This window comes from Amphiprion ocellaris, chromosome 16 (assembly GCF_022539595.1).
Source record: "Amphiprion ocellaris isolate individual 3 ecotype Okinawa chromosome 16, ASM2253959v1, whole genome shotgun sequence".
Taxonomy (NCBI): Eukaryota; Metazoa; Chordata; class Actinopteri; family Pomacentridae; genus Amphiprion; species Amphiprion ocellaris.
In genome coordinates this window covers 34,293,961-34,315,317 of record NC_072781.1, presented here as the reverse complement: position 1 = coordinate 34,315,317, position 21,357 = coordinate 34,293,961, and the positions used below count along the sequence as shown (strand labels likewise).

At 42.7% G+C, this 21,357-nt stretch overlaps 3 protein-coding genes across 6 annotated transcripts in view; all 3 read right to left on the bottom strand.

Annotated features, from left to right (window-relative positions):
- acss1 (acyl-CoA synthetase short chain family member 1) overlaps window positions 1-1,197 on the bottom strand; it is a 33,343-nt gene extending 32,146 nt beyond the window's left edge. For both annotated transcript variants that reach the window (XM_023285671.3, XM_023285672.3), the window contains exon 1: window positions 690-1,197. In XM_023285671.3, coding sequence (XP_023141439.2) covers window positions 690-1,182 — 493 coding nt within the window. In that variant the 5' untranslated portion in view covers window positions 1,183-1,197. The remainder of the gene's footprint in view (window positions 1-689) is intronic.
- Window positions 1,198-3,567: 2,370 nt separating this feature from the next.
- On the bottom strand, window positions 3,568-6,307 carry LOC111578739 (zinc finger protein 135-like). 2 transcript variants are annotated; one of them, XM_023285679.3, is made up of 3 exons: window positions 6,083-6,307; window positions 5,121-5,262; window positions 3,568-4,910 (listed from the first exon to the last, which is right to left on the bottom strand). In XM_023285679.3, exons 1-3 carry the CDS (start codon window positions 6,209-6,211, stop codon window positions 3,754-3,756), a joined length of 1,428 nt encoding a protein of 475 aa, XP_023141447.1. In that variant the 5' UTR covers window positions 6,212-6,307; the 3' UTR covers window positions 3,568-3,753. The 2 variants fall into 2 exon arrangements, with proteins under 2 accessions (XP_023141447.1, XP_023141446.1); XM_023285678.3 differs by having other exon boundaries at window positions 5,121-5,265; window positions 6,083-6,306.
- A 716-nt stretch (window positions 6,308-7,023) lies between these two features.
- vsx1 (visual system homeobox 1 homolog, chx10-like) lies at window positions 7,024-15,800 on the bottom strand. Of its 2 annotated transcripts, none has more exons than XM_023285673.3 (5): window positions 15,342-15,800; window positions 14,598-14,673; window positions 13,499-13,622; window positions 9,600-9,795; window positions 7,024-8,392 (listed from the first exon to the last, which is right to left on the bottom strand). In XM_023285673.3, exons 1-5 carry the CDS (start codon window positions 15,766-15,768, stop codon window positions 8,103-8,105), a joined length of 1,113 nt encoding a protein of 370 aa, XP_023141441.2. In that variant the 5' UTR covers window positions 15,769-15,800; the 3' UTR covers window positions 7,024-8,102. The 2 variants fall into 2 exon arrangements, with proteins under 2 accessions (XP_023141441.2, XP_035811142.1); XM_035955249.2 differs by having other exon boundaries at window positions 9,615-9,795.
- Window positions 15,801-21,357: the final 5,557 nt, after the last annotated feature.

Here is a 21,357-nt window from a genome sequence, read left to right as displayed (position 1 = left end):
GCTCTGAAGTCTCCATGGCGCCTGAACAGATGCTGTCTTTTTATATAATAAAATTTTATTATAAAAGCAACAGTGTCAACGGACGTTTTCTTCAACATCTGCACATCCTTGAGGTCTAAGAGAAACTACGACAGTAGTTTTCATCACTTTGTTCTTTGTCTCTAAAAGTATACATTAGTTTTTATTCCAGTAAAGCTGAAAATATGATTCACTGAATTTATTTCACGTTTCTGTTTTTAAACTTTTTTTTTTTTTTTTTTTTTTAATCTTTGAATATTTTTGACATTTTATGAATATGTTTTAAAACTATTGGAGTCATTTTATTATTTTTATGATTTAATTGTTAAACAGGTTTGATTATCAGGAACATTATTAATGATAGATTGATTGATAGATAGATAGATAGATAGATAGATTGATTGATTGATTGATTGATTGATTGATTGATTGATTGATTGATTGATTGATTGATTGATTGATTGATTGATTGATTGATTGATTGAGCACAACAGTTCAATGTAAAAGTCTGAATAAAGTTCAGGAGAAAAGTTTCAGATTTCTGGTCTGGATGAAAATGAAGGACCGCTTCTTGCCCTCTGGTCACAGCTGCTGGTTACTGATCAGCTGTTGGTTATTGATCAGGATCGATAGGTGCTTTTGGTCAGACCTCGGTTCTCCGGTAAACTCACCGGACACGTTGAGCCTCCCGCCCAGGAACCAGCCGATCCTCCCGCTGCGGAGCTCGCAGTCCCGGACCCGCTGGAACGGCTCTATCCAGCGGAGCCTGGCGGCGGCGGCGGAGCCCCAGAACCGGTCCGGGTCGGTGACGGAGAGCCGGTACAGGTCCCGGTGTGGCAGCCGGGACAGCTCGGAGTTCCACGTGCCCGGCGGCGGCACCGAGGACACGCGGCGGACCGGACCGGACCCGGAGCGGCCGATATCCGGAATCCTGCAGCGGGTCGGAGGGATCCTGAAGAACCCGGTTCGGCTGAGTGCCGCCATGTTGGTCCCGATCACAGTCTCCTCCTCCTTAGGAGAGCTCACCTGGAGGGAGAGGATCACCTGGAGGGAGAGGATCACCTGGAGGGAGAGGATCACCTGGAGGTAGGAGGGGCGACGGCGGGAGCAGAGGTTCTCTAAAGGTTGTTTAGAGGTTCCACAGAGGTTCTCTAAAGGTTCCATCTTCTCCAGTTGACAGATCAGGTTTAAATAATAATAACCCTAATAATACTAATAAATAATAATAATAGTAATAATAATAATAATAACACTAATAATACTACTAATAAATAATAATAATAGTAATAATAACACTAATATCAGGTAAAAGCAGAATTCCATCCCATAAATCAGAATTTAGCTTTCATCTTAAATTCAGTTTTTAATCCCAGAAATCAAACATCTGGTTTTAGTTTTATCAGCAGAATATTACATTTAATCTCATAATTTAAACTCTTGAATCTAAAATGAATTTTTATTTTCTAATAAATCAAAATTTTAATAATTTTGATTCTTAAATCATTTTTTAAAATTAATTCTGACTTTTGAAATCAAAGCTGATGTTTTTATATCATAACTGAGTTCTATTTTTATATATTTTAGAACTTGAGGGCCGTCATTTGTTGAATTTAAAGTTTTATTGTCATTTTAATTAAATCTCAGAACTGATCTCCAGTCTTTTCGGTTTCTCCTTTTAGACTTTTTATTGGTGAAGTTAGAACATCAGACTGAATCTAAAGACTCTCACACCTGTCAGCTGAGATGAAGCTGATTTGATAAAACTTACCTGACAGACAGCTGCTACCACCTGCAGGTGAACTCAGGAACTCACCTGCTGTCATTAATGAGGTGAAGCTGCTCCGACCCAACATTCCTGTTTGTTTTCACCCTTTAAGCAGATTAATGATGTTTGTCTGCAGTTGTAGCACCAATAATCTGCCACTGATTAGCATCAGAACACCTGGACCATCAGAACACCTCCAGCGCGTGTTGTCCTGCTGGCTGAAGTGGTTAGATGTGTTGGACAAACACTAAGTGGATTATTGCTGCTATACATCCTTTAATCTGCTGCAGGAAGGATTACAGTCATCAGTCAGTCATGATCAGTTCAGCAGAACGTTAGAGGAACATCTACCACCGTGTTCCATGAAGCTCCTCCTGGTTCCCTCCAAGGAGGTGAGAACATCTGGATTTATGAAGCTGATCGATCAGTCGATCAGTCGTCTGTGAGAAGCTGCAGCTTCAGATCAACTGGAGAGATGAAAAGTAAAATAAAAGGTAAATAAAAAATGAGAAAACAAAAACACTATACATTAAAAAACTGAAAATAAATAAAAATAATAAAAATTAATGTTAAAATATGAAAGAAACTAAAATGCTCACGTTAATAATTTAAAAATGAAATAAAATGTTATAAAATGAGAATAAATACAAAAAACAATGAAACTAACTAATCTTAAAAATTAACCAAAGAAAATAAATAAAAGGAAAATAAACATAAAACCCCACCCACAAAGAGTTTCATGGAGACAAAGAGAAAAGCTCCAATTAAATCTGGACTAGAGTTCACCAGAAGACGTGGAGACTCTGAAGACACCTGGAAGAAGGTTCTTTGGTCTGAGGAGACCAGAATGGAGCTTTATGTCCATCAGACTAGATGATATGTTTGATGGACACCAAACACTGAACGTCGTCACAAACACACCATCCCCACTGTGAAGCATGGTGGTGGCAGCATCATGATGTGAAGCATGGTGGTGGCATCATCATGACGTGAAGCACAGTGGCGGCAGCATCATGTGAAGCACGGTGGAGGCAGCATCATGTGAAGCACGGTGGAGGCAGCATCATGTGAAGCACGGTGGTGGCAGCATCATGTGAAGCACGGTGGAGGCAGCATCATGTGAAGCATGGTGGTGGCATCATCATGTGAAGCACGGTGGTGGCAGCATCATGATGTGAAGCACGATGGAGGCAGCATGATGTGAAGCACGGTGGTGGCAGCATCATGTGAAGCATGGTGGTGGCATCATCATGTGAAGCACGGTGGTGGCAGCATCATGATGTGAAGCACGATGGAGGCAGCATGATGTGAAGCATGGTGGAGGCAGCATCATGATGTGAAGCACGATGGAGGCAGCATGATGTGAAGCACGGTGGTGGCAGCATCATGTGAAGCATGGTGGTGGCAGCATCATGATGTTCCTCAGCAGCAGGTCCTGGAAGGCTTGTAAAGGTAGAGGGTAAATGAACAACCTGATGATGAGACGTGGAGAAGATCAGTTTTCCATCCAGACGATGAGTCGAAGCAAACAGACAAAGATCCTCAGAGATGGTTTGAAGACAACAAGGAGCAAGTTCTGGAGGGGTCAGAGTCCAGACCTCAGTACACCTGAGAACTAGAGTCTGGACCTGAAAGGTTCTGCTGATCAGGATCTCTGAGGAACCTGACAGAGTTTAACAGTTTATAAAGGAGGTCCAGATGTTCATACTGATGGAGACCAACAGGACCAGAAGGTTCATCTACTGAAGACTGAAGAAGGAGGAGAACGCTGATGGAACCACTAGTTCAATATTTAAGATTTTTTATTAATTGACATTATTTTGTAGACGTTTGACATAGAAGCTTACTAAAGGAGAAAACTTGCAGGAAGGGTGAATACCTTCTATGAACGCTGCATCTATCTACCTGTCTACCTGTTTGACAGGTAGTTTATGGTCCAGATGCCCAAATGAATAAAAAATGAAAACAGGTTAGAGATGGGCATCACCCGCCGGCCTCTGCTGTATCTGCTTCAGGTGAGCTTTGGTCTGCAGGTGAGCCTTGAGGAAAGTGAGCAGGCGGAAGTGTTTCCCACAGTGGAGGCAGCTGTAGGGTGTCTCCCCGGTGTGGATGCTGCAGTGTCTCATGAAGCTGGTGGCCAGGTTGAAGGTCTTGGAGCACAGCAAGCAGCGGTAGGGTTTCCCTCCGGTGTGGGTGTACCGGTGGTCCCGCAGCAGCTCCTTCAGCCGGTAACTCTTGCCGCAGATGTCGCAGTGGAAGGGTTTCTCCCCGGTGTGGCTCCTCTGGTGCACCCGGTACTGCGACAGGTTGGGGAACTTCTTGCCACAAACGTCGCAGCTGATGATGGAGTTTCCGGCCGGCAGCTCGTCAGCCGGCAGCTCGTGGGAGTGTTTGCTGATGACATGGTTCTTCAGGCAGCGGAAGCTCTTTCCGCAGACCGAGCAGAGCTGCCTCTCTCCAGTGTGGGTCAGCTGGTGGCTGCGCAGGTTGGCGGCCTGCGTGAAGCCTTTTCCACAGGTGGAGCAGCGGTACGGTCGCACCTCCTGGTGCACCAGCTTGTGGCGCGTCAGGTGGCAGGCGTGGTAGAAGTCCTTCCCGCAGATGTCACAGATGAACGTCTTGTCAAAGTGCGTCATCCTGTGTGTCTTCAGCACACTGATGCAGGAGTAGCCCTTCCCACAGATGTCGCAGTGGCACGTTTTCTCGCCGGTGTGTCGCGCCTTCACGTGCAGGTTGCAGTGAGTCTTGTGGTTGAACCTCTTCGGACAGTAGTCGCAGGTGTACGGCAGCAGCCCATGCTCTCTGATCTCGTGGTCGCGCAGCTTCAGGATGCCGGTGAACATCGTTCCGCACACCGAGCACACCGGGTGACACTTCTTCGTATGGTCCGTGAACCGCTCGGTGTTTGGAAACAGCATGCCGCATTGTGAGCACTGCAGTGGAGCTTCTGCAGTCACTGCAACGCCGTCCTTCCTCCTCCGGCTGCGAGTCTGCTCCCTGACTCCACCCTCTGCTGCCGAGGAGGCACCAGGAGGTGATGGCGGCAGGGCGTACTCATGGTCATCAGCCAGAGGGGAGGAGGAGCGAGCGCCATGCAGCGTCGCATCAGAGCGGCTTTTATTTTCACCTGCAATAGAAGAACAGCAGATCCAGTAGTGTTAGAGACGGGTTACCATGGTAACTGTTGATAGCTAAATTATGCTAACTAGCTAGAGGCTCAAAAGCTACATTTAGCCTCTAGTACTACATTTACCCTCTAATACTACATTTACCAGCTTGTTACTGTGGACCTGCAGCTTGTTGCAGTGGACCTGCAGCTTGTTATAGTACAGCTTACCTGCTGTCTGAGTCCGGATTAACGCTTCGCTGGCATCAGATGGATGCTTCAGACTTCCATCAGTCTCCTGCTGCTGCTCAGATGCCTTCAGGATTTTCTCCACAGCTTCGACACACAAACTGTCAACCAGAGCTCCCAGTTTCTGCTGAGAGGAAACCACTGGGACTCAGTACGTCCACCATTACACTGCTCTCTGACAAACATTAGATCAGTTTTATTTTGTTAATCTGTGGTCACACGTCATAAAATGGAAGGAGATAAAGGTAAATTTAGAAGTAATATTTTATTTTCATGACTTACTGAGGTGTACATGTGAGAAAATTGTTGTATTAAAGCAGCTGATAGCAGATTTAGGCAACTTTTTCTCTTAATTCTGCAGGAAAAAACGATCTGGTTTGAATTCCAGATGTTTTCAGACTGTCGGGGAGGTAAAGGAGTACTCACACAGGTTCATCACCTCATTTAAAGACTTTTCTTCTGTGTCACAGTAATTCACTGACAGTTTTCTGCACATACAACACATATACAACAGATACACAACAGATACACAACACTAAGGATAAGATAAGATAAACTTTTTAAGGATGCGTCAGGAGAGAATTCAGCTTTTTTAATTTTACAAAAAGATCAGCATTTCTAAATGTGGAGCTGTGAGGAGCTTCTGTGTTCAACTGCAAACTGTTCACAGTGAAGGAAGTCGAAGCCGGAAGTTCAGTCAGAGCCACCGGAGAATCTTTAAAGGCCTCGAACTCTAAATAGTTTGTTTAACTCAAAAACCAGAGTGTTTGGATGTAAAATATGTTTAATGATGTTTAGTGTGACTATATAAAGACTAAGACTGAGACTCCTGCTTGAATATTACAAGATTAAAACATAAAGTCTCCAGATTAAACTCTCCGCCGTTAAACCGGAAGAGCTAACGGACAGTTAGCCGTTAGCCACAGTTAGCGGCGTTAGCTTACCTCCGCTTCGGGGTTTTGTTTGTTCAAAGACACTTCCTCCGCCGCGATGAAGATCTCCTTCACCACCGCTTTGGCCAAGCTGTTCACGATGAAGGCAACTTCGGTTTTAAAAGCGACTAAATCGACCATGTTGAAGAAATCCGGCACTTAGCAGCCGGTTAGCTTAACAGCCGGTTAGCTTAGCAAACACACGGCTACGTGCAGAGAGCGGATGTGACGTCTTGGTGTCCCGCCCATAGACTGTATATGGAAACGGATAAAAACACATTTATTCTTTTTTCATTAAATCTGCTCACATTATTCTGATTTTAGAGTCGTAATTATTTGCTGTGATGGAAACTGAACAAAATGCCATATTACGGGCCACGATATTATTAATTTACAAGTTTAAAATGCAGTATTTACTAATCCTGTCTCATTTTAAATTCATGTGTATTTTATTTTTTAGTTATTTTAATTACACTCAGAAGCAAGAAATGTTTTTCATTTTTTCTCTAATGTCAACGGTTAATTTTAACACACTTAAACTGATTAAACTTTTTATTAAAATTAAATGTTCAATAAGATACATTTTTATGAAATTTCTGAACAAGTTTCAACATTAAGATTAAGACCTTTAATGATATTAATGAATATAAATAAACCTGACTAACTTAAACAATAAGGTCTAGGACATATGAACATTAGTAATTATTAAAATTTACCAGAATAATTTAAAAATGAAGGGAAAGATTTTACAGAATTCTACACAAAAAGTAAATTGTCATTAAATTTGACTTTAATTCTGTCATTTTAAACATTAACATGTAAAAGAAGGTTGTGTGTGTACTGATTGCTTTAGCAAATTAAAACCCTTTTGTTTAATCTTCTTTCTGCTCATTACTTGTGATATTTGTGTTGTGCTGATGCAGACAAAATGACAAAAATAAATGTCACAATGATTCCAAAAATACGTTTTTACTGCAGAATGTCCTGCTGTACATACATATTATAATAATGACAATAATAAGTAGCATTTTTAAATATTACATTAAAATTACATTCATCCACGGACAAGCTGCTCAGTCCAACTATAAAACACACAGAAACCAACAGGAATAAATATTAAATAGCCTCTTTTTAAAAAAAACAACGTAGATATAAAACGAACTCTCGTTACAATACAATAAACACAGACAGAGACATCATTTACATCAGCGCTGTTAGCATCCTTAGCATCCTGGGAGCACAGCTAGCTGTTAGCATCCTTAGCATCCTGGGAGCACAGCTAGCACAATCAAACTGCTCCATCATTCAGGAGCAACTCAAAACATAAAAAACACGTGTGTCACCGGTTTCAATCAGCTGGAATGTACTTGTGTGTTAGAAAACTAACAAAGCTAACACACCATTAGCATTCGGACATGTATTAGCATGCTAAACATCTTGTTTTGCCCAAGTAGTAAATAGCTGTTACGCTAATTTAGTAGCATTCATTAGTCTATAGCTCTTAGCATGTTAGCTAAAAATATATTATGGGTAGCAATATATTGGCTACTAGCTTATATTGTAGCATAGTTTTTGAATGTTAGCATAGTGCAAATGTTAACGTGGTAAATAACTCCCACTTTGGCCTGCTAACATTTATTAGCAGTATTCCTATATTGTTAGCATGATGGTATATATTTAGCATGGTAGCATCCATAAGCACTGAAGCATTTTAATTTAAAGGTAGGCAACAACTTGGCACAACAGCGCCACCCAGGCAGAGGAAGGTAAACTACACTGTTATGAAGTTAATGTTTGAGTATGAAAGCTCTGATCATGTATGTGCTAAAGGTGTTAGCATGATAATATATTTTCTCTACATGCTGTTCGCATGATAATATCAGTCTATGTAATCATAGGAAAACTTTGCATAGTAATAAGTGATGTAACAGCTGTTTGTTCATTGGCTGTGCTCCCTGAGAGAAGAGCCAATCAAATGTCAGTGCTTCCAGACCACTGTCCTCACTCAGACAGCATCAGGCTCCTCCCACCTTCAGCTGTCTGATTCGCTGCCACTCTGTCGTCGTGGAGAGGAGGCGGTCCTTGCCGAGGCCCTGCCCTCCTCCTGCTGCTGCTGCTGTTTGGAGGAGCTGGATAGGTCAATGGCCACCTCCTCCTCCACCTCCTCCTCCATCTCCTCCTCCTCCAGCAGCTCCTCCTCCTCCCGGGCCTCACCGCCGCTGTGCCGCTCCGAGGCGTCACAGAACGAGTCAGAGCGAGTGCAGTCAGACGCCGGAGGACTCGAACACTTCTTGGACATTTCCAGAGACTTCTTGTGCATCCCTGTGGGGGCCGAGCCAGATTCAGATTCAGTCCTGTTTACATGTTTGTTTGTTTACACTGTTGTTGTTGTTTACACTAAGTTAAAGGAACAGAAATTACAACCAAGAACCAGAACCTGAGTCTGGTCCAGTCAGTCCAGAAGCTCCAAGTCCAACCAGAGTCCGGTTCCAAAGTCACAAGTCAGTAATACCAAATCGGGACTTGATCTAGTCCTGATCTAGTCCTAAATCTGGTCCTGAACTAGTCCTGATCTAGCCCTGAATCTGGTCCTGATCTAGCCCTGAATCTAGTCCTGAATCTGGTCCTGATCTAGTCCTGAATCTGGTCCTGATCTAGTCCTGATCTAGTCCTGAATCTGGTTCTGATCTAGTCCTGAATCTAGTCCTGAATCTGGTCCTGATCTAGTCCTGATCTAGTCCTGAATCTGGTCCTGATCAAGTCCTGATCTAGTCCTGAATCTGGTCCTGATCTAGTCCTGATCTAGTCCTGATCTAGTCCTGAATCTGGTTCTGATCTAGTCCTTATCTAGTCCTGAATCTGGTCCTGATCTAGTTCTGAATCTAGTCCTGATCTAGTCCTAATGTAGTCCTGAATCAGGTCCTGATCTAGTCCTGAAACAGGTCCTGATCTAGTCCTGAATCTGGTTCTGATCTAGTCCTTATCTAGTCCTGAATCTGGTCCTGATCTAGTTCTGAATCTAGTCCTGATCTAGTCCTAATCTAGTCCTGAATCAGGTCCTGATCTAGTCCTGAATCTGGTCCTGATCTAGTCCTGATCTAGTCCTAAATCAGGTCCTGATCAGCCCTGAGTCTGATCTAACCCTGATCTAGTCCTGATCTAGTCCTGAATCAGGTCCTGATCAGTCCTGAGTCTGATCTAACCCTGATCTAGTCCTGAATCAGGTCCTGATCTAGTCCTGAGTCCTGCTAAAGTCTGTGTTTACTGTTAAATATTAAAGTTTTTTTATTGAACTGAGACAAAAAACCTGCTGTGTAGCTCTGAGAGTGTATTAGTGTTTGTGTGGTGTGTATATTATTGTGTTATTGTGTTGTGTGTATTCGTGTTTGTGTTTGTGTGGTGTGTGTATTTATGTTATTGTTTGTGTGGTGTGTGTATATTAGTGTTGTTGTGTGTATTAGTGTTTGTGTGGTGTGTGTTATTGTGTGTTTGTGTTAATGTTTGTGTGGTGTGTGTGCGTGCCACTGACGTGCATGCGGCTCACCGAGCAGCCAGGGGGCACAGCTTCCCATCATGCCGTTCTTGGCTGAGTTGAGGATGGACTCTGGGAGGGGGATGGAGTGGCGGACCATGGCTCCGTACAGACCGTATTCCGCCATCACGCTGCTGCGGCCCCAGCACTTCTCACGCTTCCTCCACTTGGCCCTGCGGTTTTGGAACCACACCTGGAGCAGAACCACGGGGTTAGAACCATAGGAGCAGAACCATAGGGTTAGAACCACAGGGTTAGAGCCACAGGGTTTGAAGCACAGGATTAGAACCACAGGGTTAGAACCAGCAGCAGAACCATGGGGTTAGAACCATAGGGTTAGAACCAGCAGTAGAAACATGGGGTTGGAACCATGGGGTTAGAACCATAGGGTTAGAACCATAGGGTTAGAACCATAGGGTTAGAACCAGCAGTAGAAACATGGGGTTAGAACCATGGGGTTAGAACCACAGGGTTTGAACCACAGGGTTAGAACCATAGGGTTAGAACCACAGGGTTTGAACCATAGGGTTAGAACCAGCAGCAGAACCACGGGGTTAGAACCATGGGGTTAGAACCATAGGGTTAGAACCATAGGAGCAGAACCATAGGGTTAGAACCACAGGGTTAGAACCATAGGGTTAGAACCATAGGATTAGAACCAGCAGCAGAACCACGGGGTTAGAGCCATAGGGTTAGAACCAGCAGTAGAACCATGGGGTTAGAACGAGCAGTAGAACCATGGGGTTAGAACCACAGGGTTAGAACCAGCAGTAGAACCATGGCGTTAGAACCACAGGGTTAGAACCATAGGAGCAGAACCATAGGGTTAGAACCAGCAGCAGAACCACGGGGTTAGAACCATAGGGTTAGAACCATTGGGTTAGAACTAGCAGTAGAGCCATAGGGTTAGAACCATGGGGTTAGAACCAGCAGTAGAACCATGGGGTTAGAACCAGCAGTAGAACCATGGGCTTAGAACCACAGGGTTAGAACCAGCAGTAGAACCATGGCGTTAGAACCACAGGGTTAGAACCATAGGGTTAGAACCATAGGGTTAGAACCAGCAGCAGAACCACGGGGTTAGAACCATGGGGTTAGAACCATAGGGTTAGAACCATAGGAGCAGAACCATAGGGTTAGAACCACAGGGTTAGAACCATAGGGTTAGAACCATAGGATTAGAACCAGCAGCAGAACCACGGGGTTAGAACCATAGGGTTAGAACCAGCAGTAGAACCATGGGGTTAGAACGAGCAGTAGAACCATGGGGTTAGAACCACAGGGTTAGAACCAGCAGCAGAACCATGGCGTTAGAACCACAGGGTTAGAACCATAGGAGCAGAACCATAGGGTTAGAACCAGCAGCAGAACCACGGGGTTAGAACCATAGGGTTAGAACCATTGGGTTAGAACTAGCAGTAGAGCCATAGGGTTAGAACCATGGGGTTAGAACCAGCAGTAGAACCATGGGGTTAGAACCAGCAGTAGAACCATGGGCTTAGAACCACAGGGTTAGAACCAGCAGTAGAACCATGGCGTTAGAACCACAGGGTTAGAACCATAGGGTTAGAACCATAGGGTTAGAACCAGCAGCAGAACCACAGGGTTAGAACCATAGGGTTAGAACCATAGGGTTAGAACCATAGGGTTAGAACCAGCAGCAGAACCACGGGGTTAGAACCATAGGGTTAGAACCATTGGGTTAGAACTAGCAGTAGAACCATAGGGTTAGAACCATGGGGTTAGAACCAGCAGTAGAACCATGGGGCTAGAACCAGCAGTAGAACCATGGGGTTATAACCACAAGGTTAGAACCAGCAGTAGAACCATGGCGTTAGAACTACAGGGTTAGAACCATAGGGTCAGAACCAGCAGACCATATATCTATATATCTATATTTATACGTGTATCTGGGGAACACCAGGAAATACTAAAATGTAACAAATAAAACCTAATGAGTCGTGGAAAAATTATTAAAAATAAATTAAATAAAAGAGAGACAAATATAAAGAACTGGAGAGAACCAATATATAAACTAATTAACTTGGTTCTCTGTCAGTTTAACGTTCTACAATAAATGTTAAACAATAAATGTTCTAAAATAAATGTTCTATAAATGTTCTATAATAAACATTCTCTAATAAATGTTCTAAAATAAATGTTCTATAAATGTTCTATAATAAACATTCTATTATAAATGTTCTCTAATAAATGTTCTCTAATAAATGTTCTATAAATGTTCTATAATAAACGGTCTATAATAAATGTTCTATAATAAATGTTCTATAATTGATTCTTCTTTTTATTTTTTAAGAGTATTTTTATCTATTTTTATTTGCACTGCTGCTAATTGTGGTTTTCTTTCAGACAAATTTCGTTGTACTTCTGAACAATGACAATAAAGTCTCTGTAATCTTTAATAAACATTCTATAACAAATGTTCTATAATAAATGTTCTATAAATGTTCTATAATAAACGTTCTATAATAAATGTTCTATAATAAACCTTCAACATTAAATGTTCAAGAATTAATGTTCTTTTATAAATGTTCTATAATGAATGTTCTATAATAAATGTTTTATAATAAATGTTCGACAATAAATTCGAGAATAAATGTTCTTCTATAAATGTTCTATAATGAATGTTCTATAATAAATGCTCTACAATTAATGTTCGAGAATAAACGTTCTATAATAAATGTTCTATAATAAATGTTCTACAATAAATGATCTAAAATAAATGTTCTATAAATGTTCCATAATAAATGTTCCATAATAAATGTTCTACTATAAACAGTTAATATGCATCTTTGTGCTTTAACTCATTTTATAGACATCTGATCTTTTTTCCTGATGAACAATCAGAAACTGATATGAATAGAACCTGGTTAGAACCTGGTTAGAACCTGGTTAGAACCTGGCTAGAACCTGGTTAGAACCAGGTTAGAACTTGGTTAGAACCTGGTTAGAACCTGATTAGAACATGTCTAGAACCTGGTTAGAACCTGTTTAGAACATGTCTAGAACCCAGTTAGAACATGTCTAGAACCTGGCTGCAACCTGATTAGAACCTGGCTAGAACCTGATTAGAACCTGTTTAGAACCTGATTAGAACATGTTTAGAACCTGGTTAGAACTTGATTAGAACCTGGCTAGAACCTGGCTAGAACCTGATTAGAACCTGTTTAGAACCTGATTAGAACATGTCTAGAACCTGGTTAGAACCTGATTAGAACCTGGCTAGAACGTGGCTAGAACCTGATTAGAACCTAATTAGAACATGTCTAGAACCTGATTAGAACCTGATTAGAACCTGGCTAGAACATGGCTAGAACCTGTTTAGAACCTGATTAGAACATGTCTAGAACCTGGTTAGAACCTGATTAGAACCTGGCTAGAACCTGGCTAGAACTTGATTAGAACCTGGTTAGAACCTGATTAGAACATGTCTAGAACCTGGTTAGAACCTGGTTAGAACGTGGCTAGAACATGTCAAGAACCTGGTTAGAACGTGGCTAGAACGTGGCTAGAACCTGATTAGAACCTGTTTAGAACCTGAATAGAACATGTCTAGAACCTGGTTAGAACCTGATTAGAACCTGGTTAGAACCTGATTAGAACATGTCTAGAACCTGGTTAGAACCTGGTTAGAACATGGCTAGAACATGTCAAGAACCTGTTTAGAACCTGGTTAGAACGTGGCTAGAACGTGGCTAGAACCTGATTAGAACCTGTTTAGAACCTGATTAGAACATGTCTAGAACCTGGTTAGAACGTGGCTAGAACATGTCTAGAACCTGGTTAGAACCTGGTCAGAACCTGGTTAGAACGTGGCTAGAACATGTCTAGAACCTGGTTAGAACGTGGCTAGAACGTGACTAGAACCTGTTCCCCACCTGTATCCTGTCCTCGGGCAGCTCTGTCTTCATGGCCAGCATCTCTCGGGCGTAAACATCTGGATAATGAGCTTCATGGAACGCTTTCTCCAGTTCCTCCAGCTGGTGGGACGTGAACACCGTCCTGCTCAGAACAAACAGAATGTCAGAACTAACAGAAAATCAGAACACCAGAACATCTGAATGTCAGAACATCAGAACATCAGACCCAGCTGCTCTTCCTTCATCTAAACCATCTGAATCATTTTTGATTTGAGCTCCAGTAAATAAATAAATAAAGTGTTTAATGGATTAATTTTCGTCTGCTGTTTTTATCGTCTCTCTCCTATCAGTTCTCGTCTCGTGTTTTTCTCTCCTGTAAAGTTTTTAATTAAAGTTGTTCTAATAAAATAATAATAATAGTAATAATAATAATAAAAATGATTAAAGAGGATTTTTAGTTTCACTCTGACATCTAGAATTCAGAATTTATGAAGAAAAGCAACAAATTCTCATTTTAAAGTTCGAACTGCAGAAGTTTGACTTTAATCTGGTAATCATAAAACATGATTAAAAATTAATTATTAGAAAGAATTAAATTGAATCCAGTCTCAGTCAAAGGTAGAATAGAATAGAATAGAATAGAATAGAATAAAATAGAATAGAATAGAATCATCTGGTTTGTATTCAAATAAATGTCGTTTATGTTAAAGATGAAAGTTTATTTATTATTTAATTTTTCTTGTTTTAATTTTATACCCAAATGTAAATAAAAAGTCAGTTTACAGTTTTATGATTTCTGCCAATAATGATCTAAAATCTCCTTTAATGTGTTTAATATTTAAAATAGTATGAATTATTCATGATTTTAATTTTCTGATAAAACTCTGATTGTTTCAGTTTAATTGTTCATACATCTTTGGCTTCTTTTTACACTTTACTTGGTTTCTCAGCTGATAAATAAAATCATCTCATTAACAGATAAATATTATATGAATAATAGTTTGAGTTTTTTTACAACAAAGGAGAGTTTTCGATTTAATCTGAGCTGGATTTCCTTTAAAACTGACGCTGAAGAATTTAATTATTTCTATTTCATTTTCAGAGAATAATCCCTCACCGGTGTCTCCGCTTCTTCCTCTTCTGAGAGTTTCCAGAACTTTTAGAGTCATTTCTGTCCGACAGACACTCTTCATCTGGAATAAAAACACAGAAAATAATCAGAAACTCTTTATCTGGAAATAAAAAATATATAGAAAATAATCAGAAAATAATCAGAAACTCTGTCTGGAAATAAAAATATATAGAAAATAACGAGACTTTAATTTACTAACGAATAAAAACAGACATTTTAATAAATAAAAAAATTAATAAAAGTCGTTTAATCTCTGAATCAGAAACATTCAGAGAAAATAAAAACGTCTCTGGAGCTGATAAAGATTTTAAAAACGAACTGAAGGACATAAAACCGGAACAAAAACGAAATTCTGGATCAGAATAAAAACGAAAAAATATAAAAATCTATCGAACAACAAGAAAATGAAAGAAGTTTCGGACAGAACTGGAAGTTTTTTAAGAAACAACCGAAGCAAAAAGATAAAAACGAAGCCAGAATAAAATAAAACGTTTTAAAGTTTTACCTCCGAACCGAAAGAACATTTTCACAGAACCACATACCGCAGTTCAGATTTAAACCCACAGAACCGAACTGTAAAATCCGAAACGGATAAAAAATAAATAAATCCAACAGAACTGATCCGAACTGAAAGAGAATTTTAAAGAGAATCTCTGAAAATAAAAGCGGACAAACAGCACAGAAAGTGTTTAAACCAGTGAAACCGGGCCGGGCCGGGCCGGGCCGTACCGGAGTAGGCGTCCCTCTGGGCCTCCAGGTTCTGCAGGTAGTGGCTGTCGGCCCGGGCCTGCAGCAGCGGCAGGTGTCCCGGCAGGAAGCACGGAGCTCCGGCGGGCTGCTGCGCCGCGAGGCTGCACAGGAAGCCGAGGCCGAGCGGCAGCGACCCTCCCGGGAAGGAGAAGCCGCCCAGCCCGCCGCCTGGCCCCTGCGGCTCCGCCACGGGCCCGGAGCCCGCCGCAGACAGGCCCGACACGGGGCCCCCGCCGGGCTGCTGCCGGGCCTGCAGGTCCGACTCCAGGCCCAGCAGGTCCGTGATGGCGAAGCCTTTGGAGCGGAACCCGGAGCCGTGCAGCCGGGACTTATCAATCCCAAAGCCCGGGGAAAGCATCTTCACTCTTGGCTTCTCCTCTCCAAGGTCCTCCCGGCCGGTCATCATCAGTCAGGGGGAAGGTGGACACATGGAGCCGCTGCCGCCCCACCGGACATTTATCCGGTACCGGGACCCGGGATCAGGGCGGCAGCCAATCAGAGGCCACCGGGGGGGGGGGGGGGGGGGGGGGAGGTCCTCCTTCAATCCCAGAGGATTAATTGCACCAATTTCCCCCCAATCCGCTCAGGATTTATTCCAGAGAGGATGAAGAAGAGGAGGAGCTGTTTACCCCGGGGCAACGAACATCGGGGCAACTTTACTCTGGGGCAACTAACATCAGGGCAACTTCACCCCAGGGCAACTTCACATCAGGGCAAGTAACATCAGGGCAACTTCACATCAGGGCAACTTCACCCCAGGGCAATTAACATCAGGGCAACTTCACATCAGGGCAACTTCACATCAGGGCAATTTTAACACCAGGGCAACTTCACACCAGGGCAACTAACATCAGGGCAACTAACATCAGGGCAACTTCACATCAGGGCAATTTTAACAGCAGGGCAACTTCACATCAGGGCAACTGACAACAGGGCAACTCCAGCATCAGGGCAACATCATATCAGGGCAGCATCACATCAGGGCAACCAACTCTAATATTAGGGCAACTTCACATCAAGGCAACATCATATCAGGGCAACATCACATCAGGGCAACTTCACATCAGGGCAATTTTAACACCAGGGCAACTTCACACCAGGGCAACTAACATCAGGGCAGCTAACATCAGGGCAACTCCAGCATCAGGGCAACATCCCATCAGGGCAATTTCACATCAGGGCAATTTTAACATCAGGGCAACTTCACATCAGGACAACTTCAACATCAGGGCAACTAGCATCAGGGTAACATTGGGCTAGTCTCTTGAAAGGGTTCTACTTCACAGGTGTTCCATGACAAGGTTCATTAGAGGAACTTCTTCCTTCTTAATGGGGTTGGAACCATCAGAAGTCAGGTTGGTCCACAGTTGACAGCCCTATTGGACAACTGTTAGAATCCATATTATGGCAAGAACCAATCAGCTGAGAGAACCGACAGTCCATCATTCCTTTAAGAACTGAAGGTCAGTCAGTCCGGAAAACTGCAAAAACTTTGAATGAATCCTCAAGGAACCATCTAGGAACTACCCAGGAACCTACCAGGAACCATCTAGGACAGGGGTGTCAAACTCATTTTGGTCTGAGGGCCGCATACGGCCTAGTTTGATCTCAAGGGGGCCGGACCAGTAAACTTATAGCGTAGTTACCGAAAAGTAACAATAAGTCTAAGTTTTTCAGATGTTTTAGTGCAAAGAAGAACAAGTATATTATAAAAATCTGTATATGTAATGAACTGTCCTTTTAAAAAAATATATTATGAACAACCTGAGATTAAAGTAAGTGCAATTTCAACAACACTATGCCTCAGTTTAACATTTATTTGTGTGCGTTGTGCATTACAACTGATCACAGTGATTGTACAATGGCACAACATATTTAGTCACAAGTATGTGGAACTTAAAAACATAGTCCTGGAATTTAAAAAAAATCAAACTCATCAAAATATAGAAGTTTTTGAAGTCCATTTTCCACATCTGGAAAGTAATTCTGAACACCTAAATTAACTCTGCACACTTTTAAATCTTAAGTAGCAGCTATTTTATACAGACAATTAAGAAAATAAAGTTGTCACCTGCTTTGTTTATGTATAAAATGTATACATTAAAAAGCTATATACATAATATGGATGGCATGCATTAGAAATAATATTCCACTCAACCAAACACTTTTGTAGTGAACCTGTTGACTAACACTGAATTTCACAGTATTTACTAGAGCAAGTTTTCATTTAGTAACATTTTTTTTCATCGTGCAATGTTTAAAGCAGCATTTTACAGGATTTACTCCTGCTTTGTATTTGCTCCTGAAGCTTGACATCTTTTAGCCTGCACAAGTGCATCAATATCAGGCATCATGTCCTGAGTAGCAGCCAATTTCAGAATGTCAGTTAAGTGCTTATGTGTGAGCTTTGTTTTATTAATGTTCATTACTGAGAAAACTTGCTCGCAAAGATAGGTCGTCCCAAACATGCACAACACTTTTGCAGCCAGTGCTGTTAATTTAGGGTAGTCTGGAAGGAGATGCTGATAAAATGTTTCCAAGCCCAAAGAGGCAAATTTGTCCTTCAATTCTACATCACACTGCAAATCAATTATTTCAAGTTGCATGTCGGAGGGCACTTCAGAAGCTTTTACTGTGAATGGTGAGCGAAAAACTGTGAATTCTGTCTCGAGTTCGCTAAAGACCTGAAATCGTTTCTCAAACTCCCACAGCAATCCCGTAATCTTGTCTTTGTACTGTCTCATGTCAGCATTGATGCTGGCTGCACATACATCTCTTAGACAGGGGAAATGATCAGTGTCACCACTGGCAAGCTGCGTCTCCCACAATGTGAGCTTCGACTTGAATGCTCGTATGCTGTCATAATACTGGGTGACAATTCAGATTATTCAAGTGCTCTGTAATAATAACCATAAATGCAAGGTCCTGCAGCCATTGTGGGCTTTGTAATTCCACAACAGGTTTACCTTTTTTCTCCATGAACTGTCCGATTTCCTCACGAAGATGGAAGAAGCGCTTTAGCACAGCACCTCGGCTTAGCCATCTTACTTCAGTGTGGTATGGCAGGCCATGGGTAATGTTACTGTCACTGAGAAAGCAGTCAAACTGACGATGATTCACACCTCTGGCTCGGATGAAATTAACAGTTCGGACAACCACCTCCATGACGTGATCCATTTTTAACGACTTACAGCACAATGCCTCCTGATGCAAAATACAGTGGAATGTCCAAAAACAACTCCCTCCATTTGCGGCTTGTACTTTGTCTTTAAACTTTGCCACAACACCCGCCTTTTTCCCGATCATTGATGGCGCACCATCTGTAGCCAGACTGACAGTACGGGACCAGTCCACTCCAACCCTGTCCAGCTCACCAACGAGAGCGCGGAAAATGTCCTCGGCTGTTGTGGTGTCTAACATAGGCACCAACTCAAGAAACTCCTCTGTGACAGTCAAAGTCTCATCAACTCCACGAATGAATATGGCCAGTTGAGCGACGTCCGTAATATCAGTGCTCTCATCAATTGCAACAGAAAATGTCACAAATGACTCCACTTTGCGTTTTAATTGGTTGTCCAAATCCGTCGATAGTTCTGAAATCCCGTCTGCCACGGTATTCCTCGTCAGGCTAATGTTGGCAAAAGCTCCCCGTCAGAGTACAGCTTTGATGCTAATGCTATTTTGCTAGCAATTAGGTAGCTGGCTTTCACTGCAGCATCACTGACCTCACGGCTCCGGGTGAAAACAGACTGCTGTTTTCTCAAACCTGCCAACAATTCATTTATCTTCTGTCTTCTCAGTTCTCCTTGCAAGTTGTTGTAATTTTCGCCATGCCGAGTCTCATAGTGGCGCCGAAGATTAAATTCCTTGAGCACCGAAACTTGCTGCATACACACCAGGCACACAGGTTTCTCATTCACCTCAGTGAACAAATAGAGGAGTTGGTCCATTTTTCTTGGAAAATCCTACACTCGATGTCCACTTTTCTCCTTTTTGACAAAGACATCTTGCTGATGACTGTGTCAAGCCCAGCAGAAAAGCAGGTAAAATTCCAATAGACAAAATGCTGCTTACAGACCCGGATTCCGTATTGCTGCCATCTGCTGTAAGTTCTGAGTCACAGTGTTGTGTCATATTGTCTACTCTGAATAAAACAGAGCGCCCCTAGCTGACAATATGGGAACTGCAGTTTTATCAAAAAACGTACTTCATAATTTGTAGGTATTTTTTTCATATTGTAGATTTATTCCACGGGCTGGATTGGACCCCCTGGCGGGCCGGTACCGGCCCGCGGGCCGTATGTTTGACACCCCTGATCTAGGAACTACCCAGGAACCATCTAGGACCTACCCAGGAACCATCTCGGAACTACCTAGGAACCTACCAGGAACCATCTAGGAACTACATAGGAACCATCTAGGAACTACCCAGGAACCATCTAGGAACTACCCAGGAGCCTACCAGGAACCATCTAGGAACTACCCAGGAACCATCTAGGACCTACCCAGAAACCATCTCGGAACTACCTAGTAACCATCTAGGAACTACCCAGGAACCTACCAGGAACCATCTAGGAACTACATAGGAACCATCTAGGAACTACCCAGGAACCTACCAGGAACCATCTAGGAACTACCCAGGAACCATCTAAGAACTACCCAGGAGCCTACCAGGAACCATCTAGGAACTACACAGGAACCATCTAGGAACTACCCAGGAACCATCTAGGACCTACCAAGGAACCATCTCGGAACTACCTAGGAACCATCTAGGAACTGCCCAGGAACCTACCAGGAACCATCTAGGTACTACCCAGGAACCATCTAGGAACTACCCAGGAGCCTACCAGGAACCATCTAGGAACTACACAGGAACTTTCTAGGAACTACACAGGAACCTACTAGGACTTTGAATGTATCTCCAAGTTCAGTCTCTAAAATCATCTGACCAAACTGTCTCCTATGAGGACCTCCCCAGGAAAGGAAGACCAGAAGACCAAGAGTCTCCTCTGCTGCTGAGGAGAAGTTCATCCGACTCTCCAGTCTCAGAAATGTCCAGTTAACAGCAGCTCAGATTAGAGCCCAGATAAATGCCACCCAGAGTTCTAGTAGCAGACACATCTCTACATCACCTGTTCACAGGAGACTGAACCAATCAGGCCTTTATGGTCCAATAGCTGCTCAGGAACCACTATTAGGAAAAGCAACCAGCAGCAGAGATTAGTTTGGACCCAGAAACACCAAGAATGGACATTAGACCAGTGGAGATCTGGGTTCTGGTCTGATGAGTCCAAATCTGAGATCTTTGGTTCCACCCGCCGTGTCTTTGTGAGACCAGAAAAGATGAAGGGATGGTCTCTACATGCATGGTTCCACCGTGAAGCATGGAGGAGGAGGTGTGATGGTCACTGTTGAGGATTTATTCCAAACTGAAGGAACCCTGAACCAGCATGGCTACCACAGCATCCTGCAGCAACATGACATCCCATCCGGTTTGGTTTAGTTGGACCATCTTTTATTCTCCAACAGGACAATGACCCCAAACACACCTCCAGGCTGTGGAAGGACTATCTGACCAAGAAGGAGATGATGGAGATGACCTGGCCTCCACAGTCACCTGACCTAAACCCAATCCAGATGTTTGGGATGAGATGAACTGCAGAGTGAAGGCAGAAGGTCCAACAAGAGCTCAGCATCTCTGGAACTCCTTCAAGACTGTTGGAGAACCATTTCAGGTTCTACCTCATGAAGCTCATCCACAGAATAACAAGAAAGTTCAAAGCAGGAATCAAAGAATCGAAAAGAACGGACAGATTTTCAGTCATTATTGGTCATTTTTAATTCAACTAGAATCAGACTGAGTTTGTTGGGACTTGTTCAGGGTTATCTGGGACTTCTTTTGGGTCATTTAGGACCAGATTTAAGAGATTTTGGACCATTTTTAACATGTTCTGAGAAGTCTTGAGTAGTTCTGAACAGGTTTCAAGTCATTGTGG